The sequence below is a fragment of the Oenanthe melanoleuca genome, chromosome 1, assembly GCF_029582105.1.
Source record: "Oenanthe melanoleuca isolate GR-GAL-2019-014 chromosome 1, OMel1.0, whole genome shotgun sequence".
Taxonomy (NCBI): domain Eukaryota; kingdom Metazoa; phylum Chordata; class Aves; order Passeriformes; family Muscicapidae; genus Oenanthe; species Oenanthe melanoleuca.
The window spans coordinates 1,453,047-1,479,085 of record NC_079333.1 but is presented as its reverse complement, the minus strand read 5'-3'; the positions used below and the strand labels follow the sequence as shown (position 1 = coordinate 1,479,085).

General features: G+C 45.9%; 1 protein-coding gene across 2 annotated transcripts in view; it reads left to right on the top strand.

Annotated features, from left to right (window-relative positions):
* The first annotated feature begins 2,975 nt into the window (after positions 1-2,975).
* Positions 2,976-26,039, top strand: part of FCHSD2 (FCH and double SH3 domains 2) — a 119,021-nt gene continuing 95,957 nt past the window's right edge. Inside the window, exons 1-2 of one of the 2 annotated variants that reach the window (XM_056502889.1) lie at positions 2,976-3,409; positions 5,522-5,619. In XM_056502889.1, the coding sequence (XP_056358864.1) occupies positions 3,389-3,409; positions 5,522-5,619 (119 nt within the window). In that variant the 5' untranslated portion in view covers positions 2,976-3,388. Of the gene's footprint in view, positions 3,410-4,430; positions 4,464-5,521; positions 5,620-26,039 lie in introns of those variants that run through there. The other variant, XM_056502880.1, reaches the window with a different exon arrangement.

The window sequence follows — 26,039 nt, the reverse complement described above, 5'->3', positions numbered from 1 at the left end:
GTTGTCACCATCAGCTGGAATTTGGCTCTTGGGGTTTCCAACCTTGATGTCTCATCTCTGTTGGGGTTCCCTGAGAGGTGTGCATTGCTCTGGGACTGTACTCTGCACCCTCCCTCATATAAAATGAAATAAAGCAAAATGAAATGAAATTAAATCAAAGAGAATGAAATAAAAATAAATTAAATTAAATTAATGTAAAATGAAGGTCAATAAAATATAAACTAATAATTGGTGTAGTGGAAGGTGTCCCTGCCCGGGGGAGGGGATGGAACTGGATGATCCTTAAGAGTCCATTCCAGCCCAAACCATTCTGCAATTCCAAGAGACTTCAAGTCCAGCAATCAGAAAGGAGAAATCAAGGGATAAAGGCTCATCATAAAATTATGCTGTGAAAACAAGTATTTTGATAAAATATACAACACTTAGACACTTACACTATTGATTTTTTTATAATCTTTAGTTGATACCCTTTTTCTCCCCTATTATCAGCAGTATTAGAAAGATGTGGAAGAGCCATGGGCAGCTACAAGAGGCAGCTCCATTAGGATTTATCATCCCAGATGCAAAATCCTCCAGGATTCACGTTGAACCTGCAGCACTACATGAGTCAGGCTTCAGGGAATCTGTGTTCAAATAGATAAAACATTATTATTCATGGAAGAACACAAGCAAATAGTGGAAAAACAACTGCATCATAAGGGAGGATGATACATCTGCCTGTAGGCCTGGTACCTAAAATGCTTCTCAGTCCTGCATGCAGAAGTCTGGGCATGAATTTTTGAGCAATCTGGGCTAGTGGGAGGTGTCCCTGCCCATGACAGGGGGGTGGAATTGTGGCATTGGATGAGCTTTAAGATCCCTTTCAGCCCAAACCATTCCATGATTCCATGAAGGGCTGCACATGAAGATCCCATCCCCTTGATAGAGACACAATATATTTTCACAGCATCTGCTGGTGCACCAGGTCTCACTAATAATTTCAAGTTTCCCGGGGAGAAAGAGTTAAGACTAATTAGCAGCACTAAATAAACTAATAGCTGGAGGGGAAAGCAGAATTCAAGTTGCATTTTAGTTTTAGAGGTGGTTAAAGCATCTTTAAAGACAAGGGGTCATTTTGTGGGAGCTGGAGCAAAGCAGCTCATCAATAATGAAGGAGCCAGCGATGGAGCAGCAGCAGCAACACTGGAGCACTCGGGAAAATGCAATTATGGGAATTGCCTGATGATCTGCAAACTGCCCCAGTAATTTGCTTAAGGGAAAAAGCCAAATGCACGTTAATATTTCAAAGATTTCGTTGCAGTAGAAGTGACAAGCAAAGGCCAGTGCTGGAGAGAGGGGTTAAAATCCTCAAAGTACTTCTGGTCAGGGTTTTTTAATTCACACCCAGTGAAACATGACAGGGCTGGGAGCATCACTTCTGCATCCTGGCTCTCTGCATCTGCAGTGCTCGAGAGTTCAGCTCTGTTTTATTTTCCTTTGGTTAGAACCAACCCCGTGCAAAGGCTGATGTCTGGGTGCTCTGCTCCCAGTGTGCTGCCCTTGGGATGCACCAGGATCTGGGTGCCAGCATCCAGGGATTCTCCAGCTGCTGCCAGGGTGGATGGTCCCTCATGTACTTCAGCCTTTGCTGCCCAGCTTTGTTTGGGCAGCCTGGAAAGTGCTGGAAAGGCTGCTTTGTGCTGGGGAGCATCCCTGGGGTGCCACCAGCTGTGTCCTGCACCCCAATCCTGATGTGTGGATCCTGCACTGGGCCTTGGAGGGCACTGCACTCCTCTGGGCACTGCCCTGCACCCCTGAGCACCCCAACAGCATCCTGACCACTCCCCGTGCACCCCACTGCAGTGCCCCATGCACAGCCTGCACCCTCCCTGCAAACCCCTTCACCTCTGGGCACTCCCTCGTGCAAACCCCAAACCCTTCATGTACCCCCCTGTGCACCCCTACACAGCCCTGCACCCTCACTGTGCCCCGCTGTGCACCCCATACACCATACACCCCATACACCCTGCACATCCCATTGTGCACACCCATGCACACCCCACACACACCCCTGAACATCCCAAACCCCCCAGAACCCCTTTGTGCACATCCCATTGTGCACACCCATGCACACCCCATGCACACCCCATTGTGCACACCCCATTGTGCACATCCATGCACAGCCCTGCACACCCCATTGTGCACACCCATGCACACCCCATGCACACCCCATTGTGCACACCTATGCACGCCCCATACACACCCATACATATCCCCATTATGTACCTCCATACACACCCATGCACCCCACTGTGCACACCCCGTGCACAAACCCCATGCACACTCATGAACACCCCATTGTGCACATCCATGCACACCCCATACACACCCCTGCACACCCCATTGTGCACACCCATGCACACCCCATGCACATCCCATTGTGCAGACCCCACTGTGCAGACCCCGTTGTGCACATCCATACACACTCCATACATAGCCATGCACACCCCATACATATCCCTATTGTGCACACCCATGCACATCCCATTGTGCATACCCCATATACACCTCTGTACACTCCATACAAAGCCCTGCACACCCCATTGTGCAGAGCCCACTGTGCACTCCCCGTGCACACCCCATTGTGCACATCCATACACACTCCATACACAGCCATGCACATCCCATACACATCCCCATTATGTGCACACATGCGCAGCCATGCACATCCCACTGTGCATACCCCACATACACCTCTGCACACCCCATACAGACCTCGCTGTGCCCCCCATAACCCCACTGTTCCCCCATTGTTCCCCCATTGTTCCCCCATTGTTCCCCCACCGTCCCCCCCGCGCGCCCCCGTGGCGCGCCCCCGCGGCCGCCGCGCGCCCCCGCTCCCCCCGCGCGCGCCGGGGGCGTTCCCGCCCCGCCCCTGCCCATGGCGCCCGCCGGGGGCGGCGCAGGGCCCGGGGCGGCCGCTGGGGGGCGCGCGCGGCCGCCGCGCGCCTCTCACGGCGTTGGTTTTGTGTTTTCAAAATATTTTCTTTTTCCTTCCTCCTTTTATTTTTTTTCCCACCCTCCCCACACGTCTTTTCCCGAAGTCTCTCCCCGCTCTGCCTCCGCCGCCTCCTTTCCCTCGCCGCTGCCAGCGCCGGGACGCTGCCCCGCCGCCCGCAAGGAAGAGGCGGCCTCTCCCCGCCATCCATCCCTCCCTCCCCGCCTCCATCCCTCTCTCCCTCCCTCCATCCCTTCCCCGCTCCTCCCGCCGCCCGGGACTCGCCCCGAACCGGGAGGGAGACGGTCAGTGCCCGCTCCTCCTCCTGCTGCTGCTCCTCCTCCTGCAGCGGGGGCCGCATCCTGCTGCCGGGGGGAGGGAATTGATGTGGATACCCAGCGCAGCACCACCATGCAGCCGCCGCCGAGGAAGGTGAGACCCCCGCCCGGCGCAGGGGCCGGGGGTGCTCCGGGGGGTGCCCCGGGGGGTGCCCCGGGGGCTGCGGCGCGGGCTGGGCTGGGTTTGGGGTACGGGGGGGATGCGGGGTCCGGAGACGCGGGGAGGGGGGGCTGCGGGAAGGTTTGGAGAGGGAGCGCAAGTGTTGGGAAGGGAGCGGGGGGTGCAGCGGCGAGTTGGGGGCTGGGGGGGCTTGGGCTAGGGTGGCCCTGCAAGGTGGGCGATGGGGAGATGTCGGGGGGGTGCTGGGGACGGGGAACGCAGGGATGGGGCGGGAGCGAGCTCTGGAGGTCGGTCAGGGCGGGGATGGGGACGCACCGGAGAGGATGGAGGTGCAGGGGGGGCAGCGCTCGCCCAGGGACCCCCGTCTCCATCTCCGGGAAGGGACACGGGGGGCTGGGAGAGGGTCCGTGCCTGCACGGAGGCGTCGGGCTGTGCTGCTGGTGGGGTGCGCCCACCGGCATTCTGGGGGCTCGCGTGGTGCCAGCAGCGAGGGTTGGGTGTCTGGGGGGAGAGGGTCGCGTCTGGAGTTGATCCAGGGACGCAGAGGGTCCCGGCGTGTGGCGGCAATGCACGGGAGCGGGGACAGCCGGAGCGGAGCGGCGGCCTCGGGGCCGTTCCCACGTGCGGTGGGACCAGCCCGCGGCTGCACCGGGCCGGCTCTCCGTGACCCTGCGGGGTGTGGGTGCTGCGGGCAGGAATGGAAATTCGGGATAAAGGCTGTGCCCGGTGGGGCTTGTCTGCTCAGGCAGGTCGGTATCGGGGAGAGCCGAGCTGCAGCGGGGTCCTGAGCTGATTTCTGGTGGTTTGGGGGGTTGTGCGGCGTGGTCGGGGCGTGGGGAGAAGGGCAGGATGGAGAGGCTGCTCCAGGGGAAGAAGGAGTTCCATGGGGCTGGGATAGTGCCTGGTCCATGCCCCTGATGCTGCCGCTTGGGGCCCGTCCGGGCTGCGATGGTTTGCAGCCCCGCGGAGATTTCGGATGCTTCACTGGGATTTTCCGTGGGGAGAGGAGATGGCCCAGCTCTCCTGGGTAATAAAGCCCTGCAATAGTGACCAGGAGCATAAACAGGATCCCCTTGTCATGCCCAGAGCAGCCCTGGCAGGCAGCTGCAGTGAAGGTCTCTCCTTGGCTCATTCCTGCCTCCCAGCCTCTTATTTTAGGGGCAGACTGCTTTTGTCAAGCAAAACCAATTTAATTTCAATTATTTCGATTTTAGTCCGTGTTTGGTGGTTTATTTATTTTACGTGTGTGTCGTTCTTTGCCTGAACTATTTCGTTTGAGCTTATTTCCATCACCAGGCTTGTGTCGTGTGAGTTTATTTATTTTGGGCTTTTTTAATATACAGATAAAACCAAAAATTCTGAAAGTTCATGTTAAAAATAGGTGCTTTTCCTGCTTAAAGTCAGGGGCATACATGTCATTTATTTATTTTGATGTCATGTGAAAAACTTGTCATTATGTGATGTTGTGATTAAAGAGTGCTTGTTGCTGGGGCATGGTTTTCAGAGTTAAAATAGAGAAGCTGATGAGATCCAGGTTGGTGGGTTTTTTTTTGCCTGGCTAATGAAGAAGAGGGTGATAGGTGCCCTCTTCCTCTGAATTTCTCATCCCTCTGCAGTAACAGTTTGGCATTTCAGTCCTCATGAATGCATAATGTGTTCAGAGATATTGGTGATCATTTTTGGGCCAATATGTGGATTCCCTGTGATCACTAGAGGGCTTAAATGCCAAGACCTCTTGTTTTACAAAGAACAAGAACAAAACAATTCCAAGGTTCCCTTCCAAAATCAAATCATTCCCAATACTCTGTGCCATTGGGGCCCTCTGCCAGTTACCAAGTGGGTCCCCAAAGTATTGGAATTTTAGCTGTTCAAGATCACAAGGCTCAGAGGAAAATGACACAAGTATCAAAAATGTAGAGCCAACCTTCCGAAGCCTTTTCTAGTTTGTTTGTTTGTTTCATGTTGAAATGTGACTTAAACTACAGAAAATGTAAGTGGTCCTTGGGTTGGTTTGTTTCCTTGCTGAAATGTACATGAACTACAGAAAATGTAAGTGGTCCTTGGGTTTGTTTGGGTCTTTTGTAGGTGAAAGTTACACAAGAGCTGAAAAACATTCAAGTTGAGCAGATGACAAAGCTTCAGGCCAAGCATCAGGCAGAATGTGACCTACTGGAAGATATCAGGTAAGGCTACAGAAAATGTTACCAAAATTCCTTTAAGGTCCAGTTTTTGGAAGAACATTTGAGTTACAAAATTCAGGAACTGACGATGGAATTTCCTCTTTGGATTTCCTGCTTTTAGGCTGTTAAAGTTTTGACACAGCTGGAAATTATAACTGGAGCTAACACAATGCAAACCATTTTTTTTTCTTCTCTTCAATGGGGGAAATGTTAAAAGAAACTCACAAACAACATCCAAAAAGCATTGGTCTTTTCAGCAATATTTATTTACATAATACACTGAGACTTTGATTTACCAGTTGGAAAAGGCTGCTAAAATGACAAAAATATTTTAAAGCCGCTGATGATTTATGTCTCACTAGAGATAGCTTTGAAAAGCACTTTCAAGCAGATTGCATTTTTTACCAGAAAGTTATAAGAAGATATTTGCATGTATAATTTAAAACTCTGCATGGGTTAAAAACAATAGAGAAAATCCACACCACAACAGTTGTAGGGGTTTCATTATTCCTTTTACCTAATGTGGTTTGCTTTTCCTGAAATTAAAGGTTTGCTTTTAACAAAATATGGTAGGAGTGGGTACCTGGCATTATATGAAGGATTAATCATTCCATTTCCTGTAAAATATTCAGCAGAAGTCCATTGCTGCCCTGCTCTTTTTAGCAGTAGATAGTACTCATGTTAATTATTTAAATGAGATTTCCTGCTTGATGTTTGTATATTAAATGCAAGTGTTTGGCTTTGACAGATGAGTTCTGTTTGTCTCACTGTCAGAGTCCTCCATAAATCAGAATGTCAAGGCTGGAGCCTTTTCTGCCCCTTGTTTTTTTGGGTGTTGAAAAACATCTTTTTTTGTATGGGACAGATCGCAGCGTTCATTTCCTCAGATTCAGATTATTCTAGGGAGTGTGTAACTCACAAATGCTGAGTAATAAGTAACAGACTGATCCAAGGAATTTCCCCCCCTTAGATGGAAACTTATTTTTAGAGCATCTAGGCTGGGCACTGCTGCTCTAGGCTGGGTTTTGTTAGCACTTGCTATTTTTCAGGAGCTTCTGATCCCTTCAGTCTGTATTCTGCTGAAAAATGTCATAAGCCTGTGGATACAAACCCAGGAAAACCTGAAAATGCCAGCTTAAAATATTTTCCTTTAATGTAATTTAATTTCTGCAGTTAATTAAATTTCTGCATTTTAATGTTGAGGATTAGGAAGCTGGGTTAATATGTTTGATTCACTCCCATGGTCGCTGAGTGTGTTCAGAGCTCTGGCTGCAGAATTGCTGGGTGGATTTACAGATTAAACCTTCTTTCAGTGTGGGATGATGAGATGGGCTGTGACAGCTCTGCCATGTCAGTGATTTCTTCAAATATCAGACAGGAGAATCAGAACCAGGGAATTTGGGGTTAAAAGCATTTGCTGAACAAGCCCTGATCTTGGTGTGAGGCAGAGGCCTTTGAATTGGGAAGGGGGAAGCTCTGGGGGCTCCAAGGTGTTGGTCAGGGTGTGATGCTCCTGTGAGGAGCTGGGTGTCAACCTCTCCCTAATATCCCCTGTAATTTAGGGCTGGATTCAGGATCTGTGGCCACTGTGGCTCTGGAGCATTCCAGAAAGCTGGAACCACACACACAGGATCTTCTTGTCTCTGGAAGGAAGGTTTGTTTTTCTGGAAAGCACCCTGCTTTCCACCCAGAGTTAAGGAATTTGAGCAGAGTGCCATTTGTTTACCAAGCCTCAGAAGAGTTTGGGTCCTTTGGTAGCGTTTTTGAAGCTTTCAGGCACTGCAGGAGCACAGCTTTGCACTCAGATTTCCAGAAACTGAAGTGCTGCAATGGCAACAGGAAACACTGAATCAGGGCTTGCATGCCAGTGATTAAAAATGCATGTTTGAAAAAGTTACTTTATTGTGAATAATTGCTTCATTTGTTGGCGCATAAATGCAAGCATTCAAATCACATTTTTTGTATTGCTCTGGTTGGTTTTATGTGCAACTAAAGAGAAGTGATAGGAGGAAAAGATCAGAAAGTTCTCCAGCAGAATACATCTATTGTCTGGTGTATTAGCAGATGATTTTTGGCAGTCTACCAGCCCATAAAGCATGCTTGCAGTTCCAGCAGCTTTGATATCTTTATGCAAAACTGGGGATTCTTGGTCAGGGTTAAGGAATATGTGTGTAACTACCCCTTTTTTTTAATGGCTTTTGACACTATGTAAAATTCTAGTATTTATTTTAAAATTTCAGTCTAAACAAGCTGTGTTGTGTTCTTGTGTGGAAGCTCAGTAGCACTAAAGCTGAAGCCTCTTTCCGTGACTTGACAAGACTCTAATAAAAAATGTGTTTGAAATGTGTTAGCAGAAAGATTTAAAGATATATTCCTGTGTTTATAATCTCTGTTTGGCTCTTTGTGTTACATTTCTTCATGCTCAGTGACTGGGGAATTTGGGGAACAGGTGATTCACGATGCTTTTAGGGTCTTTGGCTTACTTTTAGGCATGACATGTGTTTATTTTCTGTAGCTCACTAAAGCTATCTCATGCCTTTCTGAGGGAGGTCTGTGTTGGCATTACCATGAAAAGGTTGTCATTCTGCCACCGGGATGGAGAAAAAGTTTTTTTCCTTGACAGGTAAATGTAGGTTTTGTTGCTGTGATCCCAAAACCCTTCAACATGTATGGCAAGGAGTCCTTCACTCCATCCACACTGGCTGCTTTTTATTTTTTTGCTGGACTATGAATGGCTGAATTTATCAGAGGTGTTAGCAATATTCATGCATTTTATTTTGGTTTTAAGATTGCCTTATTTAACTGATGCTAGTAAGTCAGTCACAGCCATGGTCTGCAAATGCTCTTGGTTTGCTGGGACAAGGGCTGCTTTCCTTTTCTGTGTGTACCAGTGCCTGCAGAATTGTAAAGAGCTCTGTATGATTCACATTTTAATTCAGCTTGGCATTTCTGTGAGGTATTTATGTGCCACAGACTTTAAAAACTCATTAAGTGATAATTGCTTTACATTAAACATTGTGTATTGTTTTTTCAAAGGCTCGGGGTCTGCTTTTCCAAAGTGCTTGTTATGCCTTTTCAGGTTTTGCTGAGGTATCCTAAAATGTCCTTTTTAAAACTTCTTCACATTTGTGTTTAGCTAGAGAGAATGAAGTTGTGCTTATGTGTCTTTTAACTTTAGTCTGGATTAAAGATGTAGGGCCAGGGCCAATGGCCCCAACTAACTCTGCTGCAGCGCAGGGTGGGCGAGTTCTATAGGTCAGGAAACCCACCCACCTGAAATCAAACCTTCCCTAGCTTTTCTCCCAGGATTTTTGATAAATCCAGCCCCTGGTCCAGCGTGGCTTGAGAGGGAGGAGGAATGATGAGTACCTGAGGAGGGAGAGGGAAAGCAAAGCTGCTCAACAGCAGCCCAGGTTCACACGGGTTTAAAGTCACTGTGTAACCCCAGCCTGATGCCCTTGCAGAAGGCACAGCTGCTGCTTTGTGAGTTACAGCTCTGGAAAATTCACCTTATTGAAGTCTTAACTCGTTTTGGCTGTCTGGATGTGTTGATCTACGTTGCTTCATCCTTTTAAGTCATTTGAAATGAGATGTAAAGATTGCCTGATTTCTGGCTGAGACAGAGTAACAATACAGTCCTTTCATTTGTTGGCTCCTGTATTTAGTTTTTTCAGTTTTGTCTTTCTTTTTAACATTTATAGTTTAAAAGGAATTGCCAAAAGGACAGGCTCACAATCTACTTGTGCTCCTAACAGGGATGTGAATCTATGTACAAATACTTCCTTCTGTTTTCTTCCCTTTTCTTGTCCAGGCTTCTGCGTCCTGACATTTTCTTTTTGATAAAGCTGCATTTCTCTGTGTCATTCAGAGACTTTCTCCTGCTGCTGCCTTGCCTTTGTGGGGTGACTTTGTGGGTCCCTTCCAGCTCAGAATATTCTGTGATTTTCTATCTTCCATAGCTCTGCCTTCTGATGATTCCTTCTCCTTTCCAATTTGTCAACTTCTTTTTTTTTTCTTTTTTTTTTTTTCCCCCAGGTGCTTCATCTCCTCCCTTTCTTTATCCAGTTCTAACCTTGTGAATTTTAATTAGTTCTCTGAGATTCTCCCCTATTTAATGTTCATCAGAGCCACTGAAGATGTGTTAAGCCAAGTGAGGAGATCTTGTGGCTCTTCCTTACCCATCTGAGCCCTTCCCTGCCTTGGATGCTGTTGCTGGGCTGTCCCTCCTGCAGGTTATGAGGGAAGCAGTAATTCCAGGGCAGGATTTGTGTTTCTGTGTCCAGGATGAGGACAGAGAACTCCCTGGATGCCTCAGCCTGTCATAACAAGCCAGAGCGAGCAGCATAGATATTTTAAAAAAAGAAAGTAAAAGTATGAATGAATTTACATCCTTAGCCAGCCAGTTCCTGCTCGTTTTAACATGTCATTTTCTGTGCTCAATTATGCTCCGTGGAAGCTTTTGCTGTTGGATACACTTTGTACTCCCTGGTGGAATTTGTGCTCTTGGAATCTGGCTGGCTGTGTTGGCAGGTTCCTGATAAGGTTTATGGCAGCTGGGGCTGAGTCTGGAGTAGAGACCAGCAGCAGTTCCAGTTTTAAATACAGCAGATCTACAAGATCCTTTAAGATATTCTGTGTTAGGGTAGAGCCTTGTGGAGCTGTGGAAGGAGGAGCAGATGGAGAATAAAGCTGGAAGATAATACGTATTTACATGTGTAGCCATATGTATTAGAATTCCGTAAGAGATTCAGAATAATTTTGAGAAATCTCTGCTTTTCCTGCCCCCAGGCACTGTGGTGGTGAGGAGTTTACCTTTCTTCCTGTTCTTTCTGGTCTCCAGCTGCAGGGAATGCAATTTATTTGGATATTCCTGAACCTGGGCTCCAGAGCATGTTTGCCTCTGGCTGCTGGGTGCCTGATAAAGCCCCTTTGTAAAAAATTCATCTCTCCACAAGCAGGTCTATCTCTTTTTTCCCTTTATGCTGCTGAGAAATGTGTCCTTCCTTTTTCCTTCAAGGTCATTCCCTGCATTCAGCAGATGCAATTCTTGCCTCTGGGGCTTTATTTCAGAAGGAGCAGAGTGATTTGCTGTGCTTACAGGTTCTGAAACCTGCAACCTGCCAAAGTGGAAAGCAGCAGAAGAATTTAAAAAATTACCAAAAACAGTGTGCAAAATGTCTTTTTTTTCTGGGTTTGACTCACACTTGAGGCTTTCCTTTATGTGACTGAAATATTTATTTATTTAAAACTTTCGATTTTCTTATGAGCTGATGACATTTCTTTCCTCCTGGGTTGATCTTTCTCACCACTAGTGATTATTTGTGACTTTATTTTGTACTTTCATTTTTTTTCCTAGGCCCTGCTAATTAATTGAGGACGCTTCGTTCTTTGCTGTAACATTAAATAAGCAGAAATTTCAGAATTTTCTGAGAAAAGGTGGTGCAGTTACTGCTGCATAATATTCCATACAAAGATACCACAGAATCTGTGGTCTGGGCACGTTACCTATAATTAGGCAGGGCTTTAATGAGATGCTCACATTCTTGACAGAATTAAAATCTGGTGATGTTTTGACTGGAACTGTTTGAGGGAAGCTTGGAATGTACTTTAAAAAAAGCTGTTGCCTACTGGGTGTGGAAATCCAAGTTCTGAGCAAAAAAAGAAGAGTTTTAGTATAAACATGGTCACAGTGTAATGATTCAGGCCTGTCTTGGCACAGTGGAATTGAGAAATGGGCCACATTCCTTCTTTTTTTTTTTTTCGATCCCTGACAGAAATTAATGGATCTCTTGCTTTAGTATTTCTGAGTACCTTTCAACTGATGAAAGTTAAATAATCAAAAGATGATGATTTTTTTGTTTGCTTTTTTGTAGCAGAACTAACAGTGTAAAAAAATGCCTAGCAAAGCATTTCTCACATCAGAATGAAAAATTTATTTTTTTTTTTTCTCTGAGGTTTGCATTTGAATGAGCTTTTTTTAATTTTTTTTCTTAAAGCAATTCCAGCACATGCTCTGGAAGTCTGATTTTTAAAGACTTTTAGGAGAACCTGGGCTTGTTCTGTTAAGCTGTGGCTTTAGTGTGAGTTTGTCTTCCAGGACATAACAAGAGGATTTGGGTTCTGAGTACAACTCCCTGCCAAAAGTTGCATTTTCACTTTGACTCATGCCCCGTTTTTAAGAACGAAGCCTTTAGTTAGCAGAAAGTCCTGTGGGTTTGATTTTATTTTTTTTCTGAATTTTATCCGAGCATGGCTTTTCCTGGCCCTAACTTGTTTTTCACCACGATGTTACTTGGCAGAGCTCTGGGAAACCAGCAGCTGCCATGAAGTCCTGTAAAGTTGCCCTTGGTACAGATTTTTACAGGGACAATTGCAATGTATATTAAAATATATATGGCAGCTCTTCCTTTGATCCACTTGTTCAAACTCAAGGTGCTGCTTGGGTTTTCTTCCTCCTTCATCTCATCACTTGTGTGGTGAAGGCTTTTCCTTCTCATGCCAGGTCCTGCTGGAAAGCCCTGTGTGTAAGGGGAATGGAAGTGTTGGGGACATCCCACACACGTCAGGATAAGCTGTGTGGGGAAGAGGAAGAGCATTCCTCCCATTCCAGGCACTGTCAGTGTGGCCTGGCCTGATTTCCTTTGGTGGTGTGTTGTCACTGGAATGTCCTGATGGAATGGCCCCATCAGGATCACCCAGCCCAGCTCCTGGCCCTGCACAGGCCCCCCTGTGCCTGAGAGCATTGTCCAAAGGCTGCTTCAAGTCAGGCTTGGGGCTGTCACCATTCCTGGGAGCCTGTTCAGTGCCTGACCATCCTGGGGGGATAAAACCTTTACCCTTTATCCAGCCTCAACCATTTGTTCTGTTTAGTTTGGTGCCAAAAGGTTTTATTTTGCAGGTTGTGCTGCCTTTGCCAGCATCCCATCAGGAGCCCTCAGAAACCTTGTGCCTTTTCAATGCTAGCATCCTGAAAAACGATGGGAATGGGATTATCAAATCCTACACTGTGTACATATTCCTTGTAGAGGAGGAGGTAAAAAGAGAGGTTGTGGGTTTCTTTTGTTGGTTTTTTTCCCAGAAAAGGGCCAATTATCTTGGCTGCAGAGGACTTGGGGTCCTTACTCTTCTTGTCATTCCCAGCTGGTCCTTGAGATCAGCTTCTCCTGCTCCCAGTGAACTTTTGACCCAACTAATATCTTATCTTACACATCATGAATTTGGTTTTCAGATGAATATGCATCTGATTTTTAATTATTTTTTTTTGCTTAGTAAAATCAATGACCTTGTTAAATCATCTTGATTGCTTTCTGCTTATGAAAGCACACAGAAAAAGTGTTCTTTATTTTTACCTTTAGAGACTGACAGTTGAAAAAAGGCTAAACCTTATCAAATCTGAGTTGCTCTGGTCAAATGTGTGCAGTTTAAACTGGTTTATAATGGCTCAATGTGGTGCTTTTCTGACTGGTTTTTGTAGTAGGTTTTAAAATTTTAATAACATTTTTCCAAAATACACGGTAGGAATATATTAAGTTGGGGCTTGTTATTGACTTTAAGCTTGTAAGTGCTGGGTTGTGTTTATTTATGGAGTAAATGCAGTATTTCCAATTAAAACTTGAGGAAAGAGAGGGAAAGTATTGAATTAATGGTTGTAAGTCTTGGGTTGTGTTTCTTTAGGAAGCAAATGGAATATTTCCAATTGAAACTTGAGGAAAGAGTAAAAAATTATCTACTGACATCTAGATTTTTTTTTTTTTCCTGTGTGCTACTGTAAGCGTGGAGATTCCATTCTCAGACTTTAAAAATTATTCCTACCCTTCAGAGACGTTCCTTCTAAGAGCCTTTGGAGTTATTTTAAGTGTTCCTTTCTTTGTGAGAACAGTTTGGGCCAATCCCCTGTGGCTCTGAGAAGGTTGTTCACACACTCCTCTCTCCTCCTGCGCCGGCTCCACCAAACATCCCTTTAATGACACAGACAAAATGCTCTGGTGTCTAATTTTATGAGCAGAGCTCAGCCATGCAGAAGACTTTCGAAGATTTATGGTGGTAAAGCCACTAAGTATAGTTATTTCTAGCCAGATGCAAGCCAATGTTAGTGGGGAAAATGTTGGCACTTATGGCCATGTTTAAATACCTACAGTCCTGAGCATAAATAAGATTTTTTTGAGGGGGCTCTGCTGTGTTCTGTTTGCATTTTTGAAGGAGAGGGAAAAAAAAAGGGAGGAGGCAAAAAAACTGAGCAAGCCACTGTTTTTCTGGAGGGCATGATACTCTAAGATGAGCTCAGATCAGAAGTGCCTTTAAAGATCTTTGAATATAAGAATGAATCATAGATTTGTAGAATGGTTTTGGGCAAGAGGAATATGTTAAAACTCATCCAGTGGCACCCCTTGCCATGGGCAAGGACACCATCCACTGTCCCAGGTGGTCCAAGTCCTGTCCAGCCTGGCCTTGGACACTTCCAGGGGTCCAGGGGCAGCCACAGCTTTTCTGCCCACCCTCCCAGGGAACAACTCCTTCCCAAAATCCCATTTAATCCTACCCTTGGGATGGCCCTGTCCTTCCATTGTGTCAGCTGCACTTCTCAGCTTGGTGTTGTCTGCAAACTGGAAATTTGAGAATCACTTAACTGTATGAAAGGTGGAATTGCTGTGCTTTTATTTCAGTGTTTGAGAGCAGCAGAGATGATGGGCTGAAGTTCTTGAAAAATGAAGTAAAATTGACCCCTATTTTTCAGTCTTTCAGCAGGGAGTCAAATGGTTGTAATCTCTTGACATAATTGGGAATTTCTGTCTTGAAACATTGCCATGTGTGAGGCTGCTGAATTTCTGTTAATGTTTGACCTGAAAATCATTGTCTTTCCATCCTAAAGCCAGGCAGAGGCAGAAAAGACAGGCTAGATTGCCTGGTGAATTAAAAAGAATATTCAGAAAAGCAATGATAGGCAGTGTTACCATGTCTTGATTTCTAGCAGCTGCTTTTCAGAGTCCTGGTGTGTTCCCAGCCTGGTTTTAGCCTGTCTCATCTCTAAATGTGCTTTGCTCATTTTCAGCTGTGTTGCCACTGGTGAGAAAGGGTGTAGATGGCAGTGGCTTCCCATGTTATTTTAATGTGCTTGTTGTTTATGAAGTTTTCTTTCATGTTAATTGATTTTGTGTGATTGTTTCTAATTATCTCTCTGTGATCTGAGCTGGCTTTGTAAGAGGACAAGTACAAATCACTGCCTAGTAACACCTAATAAGAAAGAGGTCATGCTTTTGAATTTGCTCTTTGTCTTCTCATTCTTCTCTGTTCTTCTCAACTCTGTTCAGCCAGAGTTGTGTGAAGAGAGACAGGACAGGGAATGACTGGAGAGGCTACAAGGATGATGAGGGACAGGAGCACCTCACTTATGGGAAAGGCTGAGGGAGCTGGGCTTTGAATTTCAACAACTTTATTGAACCAACTCCTGTGGCATTGGTTTAAGGTGGTAAACTTAAGGTACTTCACTGTACCAACAATACCAGGATGCTCTTTAAAAGTAGATTTTTACTCCAGGGCACACCTCAAAAGAGCGTCACATCCAACCCTGGCTGAAGTTACCTCACATCTGTACCCTGAAAACCTCCAGTGGGAACTCTGTGTGTCTCTCAGGAGGTTTTTCCAGAGACTGATGCTCTCTTTCTAAAACATGGGAATTTGGGAGCAAAAGATTCAAGGCTCATGATTTGATTTCCTCTCAATCTCTGAGCAGTCCCATCTTTTCTCTGCAGTTAAAAGAGCATCAGTTCTCTGGGTAGCAGACATGAGTGTTTTTGGGGTACTTGTACAGCTGGTGTCTTTGGGATTGTTAGTGGGAGTTGCAGCTATTCCTTGTATCCCACATTTCCCACCCAGTAATAGAATTTCTGCAGTTGCAGTAAGACTGGTTTGTACCTCCTTCTTAGCTCTTTTCTGAGTGCTTCAAGTCAAAGCAAAAGCTCAGAATTGTAACAGTGTGGGAGGTGTTGAGTCTCTCGAATCACTATAAATAGTGGCAGACTTGGGAGGATTTGGGAAAGCTTGGGAAGATTCTTTGGGAATCTCGCTTTTTTCCCTCTGTGATGTACAGGCTTTCAGGGGAGCATCTGCCTAAAACCTTCTGATTTGGCTGAATGTATGCAGAGCTTGAGTGATGTGCATTATGTTCAAATAGGTTAAAAATGCAAACAAACTTTTTCTAGACATTGTTAGTCCATATTTCTATTAATTGATGTGAAAGCAGATTGTAGTTAATTGCTATGAGCTAATCAGCTGCATAGAAAACAAAGAAGGCCCTATATTCTAGCTTTTCAAAGCATTTGAAGCTTAGGCTTTTCTGCTGAGGAGGTGAACATAATCTTTGTGATTACAGGAGATTTTCATTTGGAAATATGCAGACGTTTGTTTGTAGTATCCAAGGAGTGGTTGAAGTTGGTGTTGCAGTCTGCCTGTTGTCAGCAAAAAGTGGCTGAACTTGATCAGAGGAGTGAATCCTCTGTTGGGCAGACACTCAAGAAATAGTTTGAAAAACCTGCATAAGGACTTCATTCATCCTCTAAGGTGTCACTGATAAAAATGTCCTGTAATTCTGTGTCTGCACGTGGTTCCTGTGTGCTCCCTCTTCTTTCAGTGAGAGGCTGCTCTCTTTTTGTCCCAGCAAGGAGGAGCAAGGGGATGTTTCTTTGCCCCAAACTGAGCATGGCTGTGCTGTTATTCCTGATTTCCTGGGGAGGTTTGGACTTGTGACTGGCGTGTCCTGCAGCCCAGGTTTGCAGTTCCTGCAGCCCAGAGTTTGCTGTTCCTGCAGCCCAGGGTTTGCAGTTCCTGCAGCCCAGGTTTGCAGTTCCTGCAGCCCAGGGTTTGCAGTTCCTGCAGCTCAGGTTTGCTGTTCCTGCAGCTCAGGTTTGCAGTTCCTGCAGCCCAGGGTTTGCAGTTCCTGCAGCTCAGGTTTGCAGTTCCTGCAGCCCAGGGTTTGCAGTTCCTGCAGCTCAGGTTTGCAGTTCCTGCAGCCCAGGTTTGCAGTTCCTGCAGCTCAGGTTTGCAGTTCCTGTAGCCCAGGGTTTGCAGTTCCTGCAGCCCAAGGTTTGCTGTTCCTGCAGCTCAGGTTTGCAGTTCCTGCAGCCCAGGGTTTGCAGTTCCTGCAGCTCAGGTTTGCTGTTCCTGCAGCTCAGGTTTGCAGTTCCTGCAGCCCAGGGTTTGCAGTTCCTGCAGCTCAGGTTTGCAGTTCCTGCAGCCCAGGGTTTGCAGTTCCTGCAGCCCAGGTTTGCAGTTCCTGCAGCCCAGGTTTGCAGTTCCTGCAGCCCAGGGTTTGCAGTTCCTGCAGCCCAAGGTTTGCTGTTCCTGCAGCTCAGGTTTGCAGTTCCTGCAGCCCAGGGTTTGCAGTTCCTGCAGCCCAGGTTTGCAGTTCCTGCAGCCCAGGGTTTGCAGTTCCTGCAGCCCAGGTTTGCAGTTCCTGCAGGGCTCTGCAGGAATGTGGCCCCATCCCGGCGCTCTGTTGCCCAGGTTGGGCTGGTGTTCCAAACACCCCGGGCCCAGCTTATGAATGCCTCGAGCTTTGATCTGCCCTGAGCCGTTCCTTTGGGTTGGTGGGGGTGCTTTGATGTTCTCTGCTCGCTGGCTGCCAAGTCCTTCTGCTGGAGGTGCAGTGCAGAGCTGTTGTCCAGTTGAGAACCAAGACCTCATCTCTGCACACTTCCAAACGCTTCTTTACTCTCAGGGAGCGAATGAATCTCTCTGCTGGAAGAGTTGGTCTGTTGCAGTTGTGATTTTTTATTTTTTTTGGTTCTAAATTTAGCAGGTTAGCTGGATGCTGTGCTAGAGGAGGGCTGGGCCCTTTTGTTGACACAGCTCGCTGGATGTTTGAAATGCCTTTTGCCTTCTCTGCACCCAGCTGTGCTGCTGACCTGGCAGCCCAGAGGAAAGGCTGGGAGAACTGGGATTGTTCAGCCTGGAAATGAGAAGCTTTGGGGTGACCTAATTGCCTCTCCCAGGACTTGAAAGGAGTCCATAAGAAAGATGGAGAGGGGCTTGAGACGAGGGTATCGAATGCCAGGGCAAGGAGCATGACTTCAGACTGCTAAAGAGCAGGGGTGGTTGGGTTTTGGGAGGCAAGTTCTTTCCTGTGAGGGTGGGCAGGGCTGGCACAGGGTGCCCAGAGCAGCTGTGGCTGCCCCTGGGTCCCTGGAAGTGTCCAAGGCCAGGCTGGATGGGGCTTGGAGCAACCTGGGACAGTGGGAGGTGTCCCTGCCTATGGCAGAGGATGGGACTAATGATATTTCAAGTCCCTTCCACCCAAACCATGCTGTGAGCCTCAGATTCTATGATAAACCTTTATTGAAAGCCCTGCTTTGGTTTTACTGGAGCTCAGGAAAAATGGTTTTAACTGCATTCTACTCCTGTAGGTGCTTGGAGCAGGCTGTAGTGCTGCTGGTGGTAAGCAAGATCAATATTCTTAACAGTGGCAAGAAGACAGGATGACTCAACCCCTTTCAGTTATCTTTTCCATATCTTTTTTTGATTGGCAATAAACTGGAATTTCTCTTTTTGGGAAGAAGTTTATAAGGAATATTCATGTTCAAGGAATGACTGGACATGGAACTCGGTGGTGCCAAGGTAGTGATCAGTCAAAACTTGGACCTGATGTCCAACACCAGAGGTGTTTTCTAACCTAAATGGTTCTGTTGATTCTGACATATCTCTATAGATTTTAGAAATTGTACCACATGTTTTCAGTGAGCATTTTAGTGACTTTAAAAATAACAGTACATCTACTGTACTCTTCTAAAACAGGGTGATTGTGCTCTGAGGAAAAAAACCATTGTAGTAATTATTATTACCTGTAGAATCCATTAAAATGCAGGATTTGACTTACATCAGTGCTAGTGACAATGAAACCTTGTGAAGGGCATCATTTAAAACTGAAGTGCTCGTATTAAGACTGTAGGGAAAGAAAGGAGAGAAGTCTTTGTAATAAACCTGGGTGGCACTGTCAAGATTCCTAAAATGTGACAGATGAGTAAAGTAAGAACTCCAAGGTGGTTGTTGCCTGCTGCAAAACCTTTTGCAGATCTAGGATGAAATAAGAAGCATGAATGATGAAATGTGTCTTGGCTTCTTGCTGTTTAGCAAATGGGGATCAAAGAAACTCCTCATATTCCTGTTTTCTAAAAGCTCCTGGCAGACAGTCTGAATTATAGCATCCTAGGTTGGTTTTTTTTTTTTATAAAAGTGAAATGCCTTGGATATGATGAATCACGTTTTGGGAAGCTACAGAAAAGTACCCTTGTATTTGTCTAAATTGTATCTCTCCCTAATGCTTGCTTAGTTTCCCATTTTAAAACAAAAACTCATTAGTAATCATTTTAAATACACTTAAGCTCTGAAACCAATCCTTGTATTTGTTGTGAATGTTAATGCCATAAAGAGGGCACGCTTTTATTTTGAAAAGGCTGAATGAAATGCTCACACTCACCAGCAGCTTTCTGGCGGTTCTTTGTTGTTTTCGTTTTTATTCTGCTGAAGGAAAAACCATTGTTTTAGCATTGTTTTGTGTCTGGGTGTCATGTTCCTCTGATCACATGTTGGACTGCTAATACTTCTCTGAGACAAATTGCTGAAAACATTGGCTATGTTTGAGGTTGCAAGAATTCTCTATATATAGTGGCAGAATTGATTTTTTTGGCTCTGTTGCTAGTGGCAACTCATCCTAATCCCAAACTGTACAGTAATGTGATTTATGGGGAGTACACGGCTCGCTAGTGAATGTTGTCTGGAATTTTTTTTCTCTGTGCATTGCTACAGGGGCACTGTTCAGGCACAAAGTGCAAATATTTCATAGTTTATCATAGGTTGTGTGGATTAGAACATTTAAAATTACAAATAAAATCGTAGCTCACAAATGCATTTGGGAAAAAAAATTCCTTGTTTTTGATAGATTTATAATGGAGAAATTTCTCATGAATTGGGAGCTTGTGCCTGTTTAAGGCCAAATTTGCTTTTGGGTACTTTCACACCAAGAATTTTGCATATGTGTTAAGATTTTTTGTTTAAATCAAATAAATTTTACCGAGCATTAAAAAGTTTCAGTTAGAAATGTTGCCAAGATCTGTTAGGTATCTTCTAATATGTTCTGTATGTTGCAAAGAGCACTTAAAATTGGCCTGTGCCAGTTGTGATTGACCTCTAAATGTCCTGCTTAAAATTGGGACTTTCTAACACATTGTGTGGGGAAGTTTTAGATTTGAAGAGCATCAGTTAAACTACTGTGAGTAAGCAATGCCCTCTTGAAAATCCAGATGGGCTTTTTTGGAAGGGACATTTTGCAACAGTGAGAATTCATTCATGGTTGGTCATGATCATGACCAGGTCTTTTCCACCTGAACTGTTCTGTGTGAAAACTTGTGAAGTCAAGACTTTCAATGTTAGACTTTCTGGCTTTTGTTTTTCAAAGCAGGAGCTTATTTATCTGCTCCCTGTGGGCATGGAAGGCAGAGTTTTTCCTCCTTTGAGTTGAGTGGGGTTAGAACAGTAGTGCCTGTGGTTCCTTGAGGGGATGGCAGGAGAATGATCCGGGTACTGGAAATTGTGTGTGAAAACTGCATTAAAACAATTGTAGGTGGATGCTGGCAGGACAGGCAGGAGACTGCTTTTGTCACAAAGATATTGTGCCCAACTTTGATTCCTTGATTATACAGCTTGCTGTGTCATATTGGTTGAAATATTTTCAGCTTTAATACCTCTGTTTAAGTTCAGGAGAATTTTCCTTCCGTGTACTTTTGTCTTAGTTGAGGATAAGGGAAGATTTAAAGGGTAAACAAATGGTGGAGAAGCTGTCAGAGCCGATTAGTTTAAGGTGTGAAATGAGCAGGCTTCTAATTGCAGGGCAGAGATACAGAGTCCAGTGCAGTTGTGAGTTACTGTAAATCCTCAGTGTAGCAGAAGGATGCAGCAGGGCTCCTCAGGGTGGTAAAATGTTCTGTAGTAGCTGAATCAACAAGAGATTACTGTGTGCTTGGCTGTAAAAGGGATGGGGTGGATATTGTAGCTCCTGTTTGCTGGGGAAAGACTGGTAAAAAATCGTGAGATGTGTTGTAGAAGGGAATTTGTAAAGGAGGGAATAGCTCTGCTGTGGTACAGGATGTTTGAGCTGCCAGTTACTCCCTTTCTGCAGGAATTCATGAAGCTCTGTTTGGAAGAGCTATTTAAAGAGGAGACAGTACAGAGTATATACATTAAAGTCAAGTTTAAAACAAGGCCACTCTTTTATTTCTTTTGTGCTTGCCAGAGTGCACTGAGGTAAGCAGAAAGTGAGGCTGGCCTGCCAGCGAGCTGCAGGAAGGAGAGCTGAATTCCTTGACTCAGCAGGCAAGGAGTTTCCTGGTGTTACAAATATTTGTGCTTCACGAGTTGTAAAGATGCCCTTGACACGTCTGCTGAGATCAGGCAGACCTCAGGTGGCTCCACAAGCAGGAGATGTCACTGGCTCCTGCTCTGGCTCAGAGAACTCCTCTGTGGGCAGCAATTGGGGCTGTGGGTGACCTGTGGGTGCTTTTGGGTTTGTTCTGCTGCCTCGAGTGTGTTCACAGCCCGTGGGAGCTTGGCCTGCCCTGCAAGGCTCTGTTAAAGCTCTTGGCCTGGGGCCCCCTCACCGCCGTGGGATGGTTGTGCTGTCAGAGCTCCACGCTGTCCACACTTGCCGTGTGCTGGAATCCTGCCCAGGCTGGTGGTGGCTTCTGTGACCACAAATTGCCTTCAGGGGCTGGAGACACGGCATGGGAGCAGGATTCAGCTCCGTCCGCAGTTCTCCTGGGAAGCAGCCAGGAGTGATGGGTTAGTTTCCCTGAGCAGGACTTGCAGAGAGCTGAGGAGCCCATCAGTGGGCTGGGGGGGGAAGGTCAGGAATTTCAGCAGGAGCATGGCTGAGCAGGGAAAGCACCTGAGGTGGGTGGGCAGGAAGGGAGGAGGATGAAAACTTCGCTCAGCTGCTCAGGACAATATCAGTGACACCTCCAGCTGGTCAAGGACACGAGGAGTGGAAGGAGGGATGCTCTGGGAATGGGAGCAGCAAGGCATCTGCTGATGGGCTCTAGGGACAGGTCTGCACTACTCAGCAGCTTTATTTCCCCCACTCAACCTTTTCTGGGGAAATCTTTCCCTTTATTGATGTCTAGGAAAATCTAAACATGTAATTTAGAAAGAAGAGCCATTTCTCTGATACAGAAATATGCTCATCAACAAGAGCTGGGAGAAGAATTCCACGTGTGCATCTCTGTGCTGAAGGGCATGGATGTGATGTAATGTGGGAGGCAGCAAGTTTAACTGGAGGCCAGGCAAATAAAGCCAGCCCAAAATCCAAGCAGCAAAATGATGTTTGAACAGTGCAGTTAAATTCCCAACACAGTACAGTAACTTCTTGTTGAGTTTATTTAATAGGTGGTGCAAAGTCTTCAGCAGGAAAAGCAATAGTGGCAGTGCTGATATTATTCAAACCTGACTTTTCTCCTTGATAAAAGTGCTGCTGAATGCTGCCTAGTTCTAAGCAATAACATAAACCTGGCAGGTGACAGCATGCATATGAAAGAGTCATCTTTCTAGGAAGGGATCTGTTTCATTCAGCTGATATAAAACCATTGAACAAAAGAGAGTTTGTAATTTTTTAGAACCAAACATAAAGGTTGTGATTTGCTGTAATGTGACCTCTGGTGATTTTTTTCCTGGAGTGGCTGAAAAGGAGCCTAAAGTATTCTGTGCAAGTGGAGACTCTGGTTTTAAATGAAACAGAAGTGACTTTCTCCTTGCTTACAAAATTCTTAATTTCTTCAGTTGCCTTTTTGCAAGAGCAAAGGCATGAGATGAACTCTTAGAGTCAGCACTGGTTTTACTGAAATTTGGGAATGTTTAAATCAAAATACAGTACCAAAAAAAAAAAAAAAATACAGTTAGCCAGAAGGTGATTGGAGGCACCTGGATTCCCTGGCGAGTTGTCTTTGGTGATGGTTTTGTTGTGGTTTGACAGTACAGAGAGTTGAATAAAGGAGTGAATTCTTTTATGTGAAGTAATTAAGGTGAAACTTCGCTTGCCACGTGTTGTCAGAGGTGAAATTTTTGATGTATAAATAAAAAATATCATTAGTGGAGTTCAGGGATCAGTGTTGGAGGAGTCTTGCTGGGAAAAGGGAAAACCAGGCTACAAAAATCTCTGAATTTGAGTCTTGGGTACTTTGTGACAAGGTGGACAAGGGGGAATGTATTTGGACTAAAAAGAGAGTAGGTTTAGATTAAATATCAGCAGAAGGGGTATTAAAAGGAATTCCCTGTGAGGGTGGGCAGCCCTGGCACAGGTGCCCAGAGCAGCTGTGGCTGCTCCATCCCTGGAAATGTCCAAGGCCAGGCTGGACAGGGCTTGGAACAGCCTGGGGTAGTGGAAGGTGTCCCTGCCCATGATGGGATGGGGACTGGGATGTTCTGGAAGGTCCCCTCTGACCATAACCATTCTGGGATTCTGTGAAGGAGGTTTCAGATTTTAAAAACCATGCTTTCTGCAGCCTGTGTACCGATAACTTCAGAAATCGTGGTGTTCTGAAAAATAATTTACCCGTCAGATTTTTATGCAAATCTTCTAAAACATTTCTGTAGTTGTAATTTTGTTTAGTAAAGAGAAAAACCACCAAGAGGAGCTTATTACATGCAGTGTTTGAGAGTCTTGTGGTGATGAATAATTCCTGTAGATTCATTATTGCTCCAGGTATGTTGTCTTTGTCTCTGCTGGACACGGGGAGGGAATATTAATGCAGTGTGTCCCTGCATACACTGGTGTTCCTGGAGTCCCTCATTAGCCATGCAGCTGCTGCTGTGTTATCTTATCTCAGCATTTATTGCCAACCTCTGCCCTGAATGGAGCCACAAGAATGATTTGTTGGCTGGAGTATTTGTGTTTCAGTTGTGCCTTTGTTAGTGACACACCTGTCCTTAAATTAAAAACCAGGTAATGGCAGTTGTTTGCTTGTACAGTGTTGATTTATTATGGTGCATTTTTCATGTTGCTGGGGGAAAGTGAGAGGAGGCATCCACTTTAAAGTACTGAATTAAACCAAATGGGGACATTTAGCATTCCTTAACCTGTTTTCCTTCAAGGGGAGGCAAAACGTTTTGGCCCGTTCCTTCCTCCCGAGTATTTCCGGATTGCTCTCCTTTGGATTTTGTGGTGGGAGCTGGCATTTCAAAGGGTATTTTAATTCAGTGCCATGGTCTGGGCAAGGAGAGGGAACAGCCTCAGGCTGGGCCAGGTTGGACATCAGCAGGAATTTCTTCATGGAGATGATTGTCAAGCATTGGCAGGGGCTGCCCAGGGAGGTTTGGAGTCCCCATCCCTGGAGGTGTCCAAGGAATTCCTGGATGTGGCACTCAGTGCTCTGAGCTGAGGACAAGGTGGGGTTTGGGCACAGCTTGGACTGAATGATCCCTGGAGGTTTTTTCCAACATTAATGATTCTATGACTTGGCAAGATAAATGCCATCATTTTGAGCATCCCTTCTTCCTTCGTCTTCCCCCAGCTTTTATTGCTGAGCACGATGCTGTGTGCTCTGGGGTCATTTGGGGTCATCTGTCCTGACTGGGTCCCCTCCCAGTTTCTTACACACTCACAGCCCACTCACTAATGGGAACAGTTTCCCCAGAGCTGCTGTGGCTACCCCTGGATCCCTGGCAGTGCCCAAGGCCAGGCTGGACTGGGCTTGGAGCAGCCTGAGGTAGTGGAAGGTGTCCCTGCCTGTGGCAGGGGCTGGAACAAGATTATTTTTAAGGTCCCTCCTGACCCAAGCCATTCTGTGGTGTGAGGAGCAGGAAGGGCTTTGAGCTGTGTAAGCACTGCTCAGCAGTAACAGGAACATCCCTGAGTTATCTGTGCCCAGAACTTTGTGTTCTCAGCACAAATCCCAGCACAGCCCCATCCCAGCTCTGTGCAGAACATTAACTCCATCCCAGCCAAGCCCAGCACTGGGAGTGGGAGCTGTCCAGTGGAACTGGACATGGCAGGTGTGGCTGCAGGACTTGGAGCTCACTGGGACTGCAGAGGTGGGACAGTCACCTGTCACCTTGGAAAGGTCGTGGCAGGTGGGAGAACCTCCTGAGGGGTGCAGAAAGGCAAGTGCTGGACCCATTTTCAAAGACCACTGGAAGGAGGATCTGGGGAACAGCAGCTGCTCATCTTTACCTTAATTCCTGGGAAAATTACACAGCAAAACCTCCTGGAAACCATTTTTGAGGCTTTTCTTCCATTCCTTGAAGGGGCACAAAGGTGATTTGGAGCAGCCAGCATGGGCTCCCAAGGGCAGAGGGTGCTTGATGGCCTTTTGGGAAAGCTGGCAGTGTGTGTGTTGTATGTGGTGGCTCCAGTGAGACCTTTGACACAGTCCTGTGGCACCTTTACAGCCACTCTGGGGACACATGGACGGATAGCTGGTGGAAAATTGGCTGGGCTTCCCAGGTCTAAGTGGTGGGGAGCAGTGCCAGATGCTGCTGGCTGCTGGGAATCCCTCAGAGGTCGATGGATCAGTGCTGGTCCATGACTTAGTCACAGCCTGGATGGTGGGATGGGGCTTTTGGCAAGCTGAAGGAGCCTGTTAAACTGGGAGAGAGCATTGATAGGCTGGAGGCAGGGCCGTGTCCAGGGTGACCCTGGGCTTGGGTGATGGGCTGGCAAGAACCTCTGGAAGGTCAACAAAGGCAAATGCCAAGTTCAGGCATTCCAGCCTTGAGCAGCAGGCCAGGCTGGCACTCCAGGCTGGAATTTCAGTGCCACCCTGGACAGAAACACTTCACTGCATGTCTTTGCTGTTAAAGAGATTGCTCAGCAGTGATTCGTGGACAGTAATTCCTAAATACCATCTTTATCCTGCCAGCAGTAAGGCACTATACTTATTTATTATCTTTGCCACACTAAAAATCATTCAAAACCATTTGAAGTCTGGGATGGTTTGAAAAGAGGACAAGAAAGAATAAATACAGAGAAATTCAACAATATTTGGGGTTGATTCAAGCTGATGGAGTGTTTTTTGTCACTGGGACAAAGCCAGCTGCTCCCCTTTTTCTTTTTTTTTCTTCTTTATGATGAGACCTGTCTTTTTTTTTAATAGAGTGAGTGTATACTTAAAAAAAAGCCAGTATAGTATTACTTTGGACATGATTGCACACTGAGTGTGTGTGCTCCCAAGCACAAGTTGGAAAGTCATAATTTTCCACTGGTGTGCTAGCTGTCAGGAATTATCCATGATCTACTTTCTGGGAAGCTGGAAATTTTTGGGTATTTCAAAATTCACTGATTCATCTTCTCGAGTGTTGGTGGATTGAGTCAGGTTTAACACAGCTGCAATGTGCTCTACAGTTCTTAGGAAGATTTACTTCAGGAATTTTTGATAGGGTGAATTCAT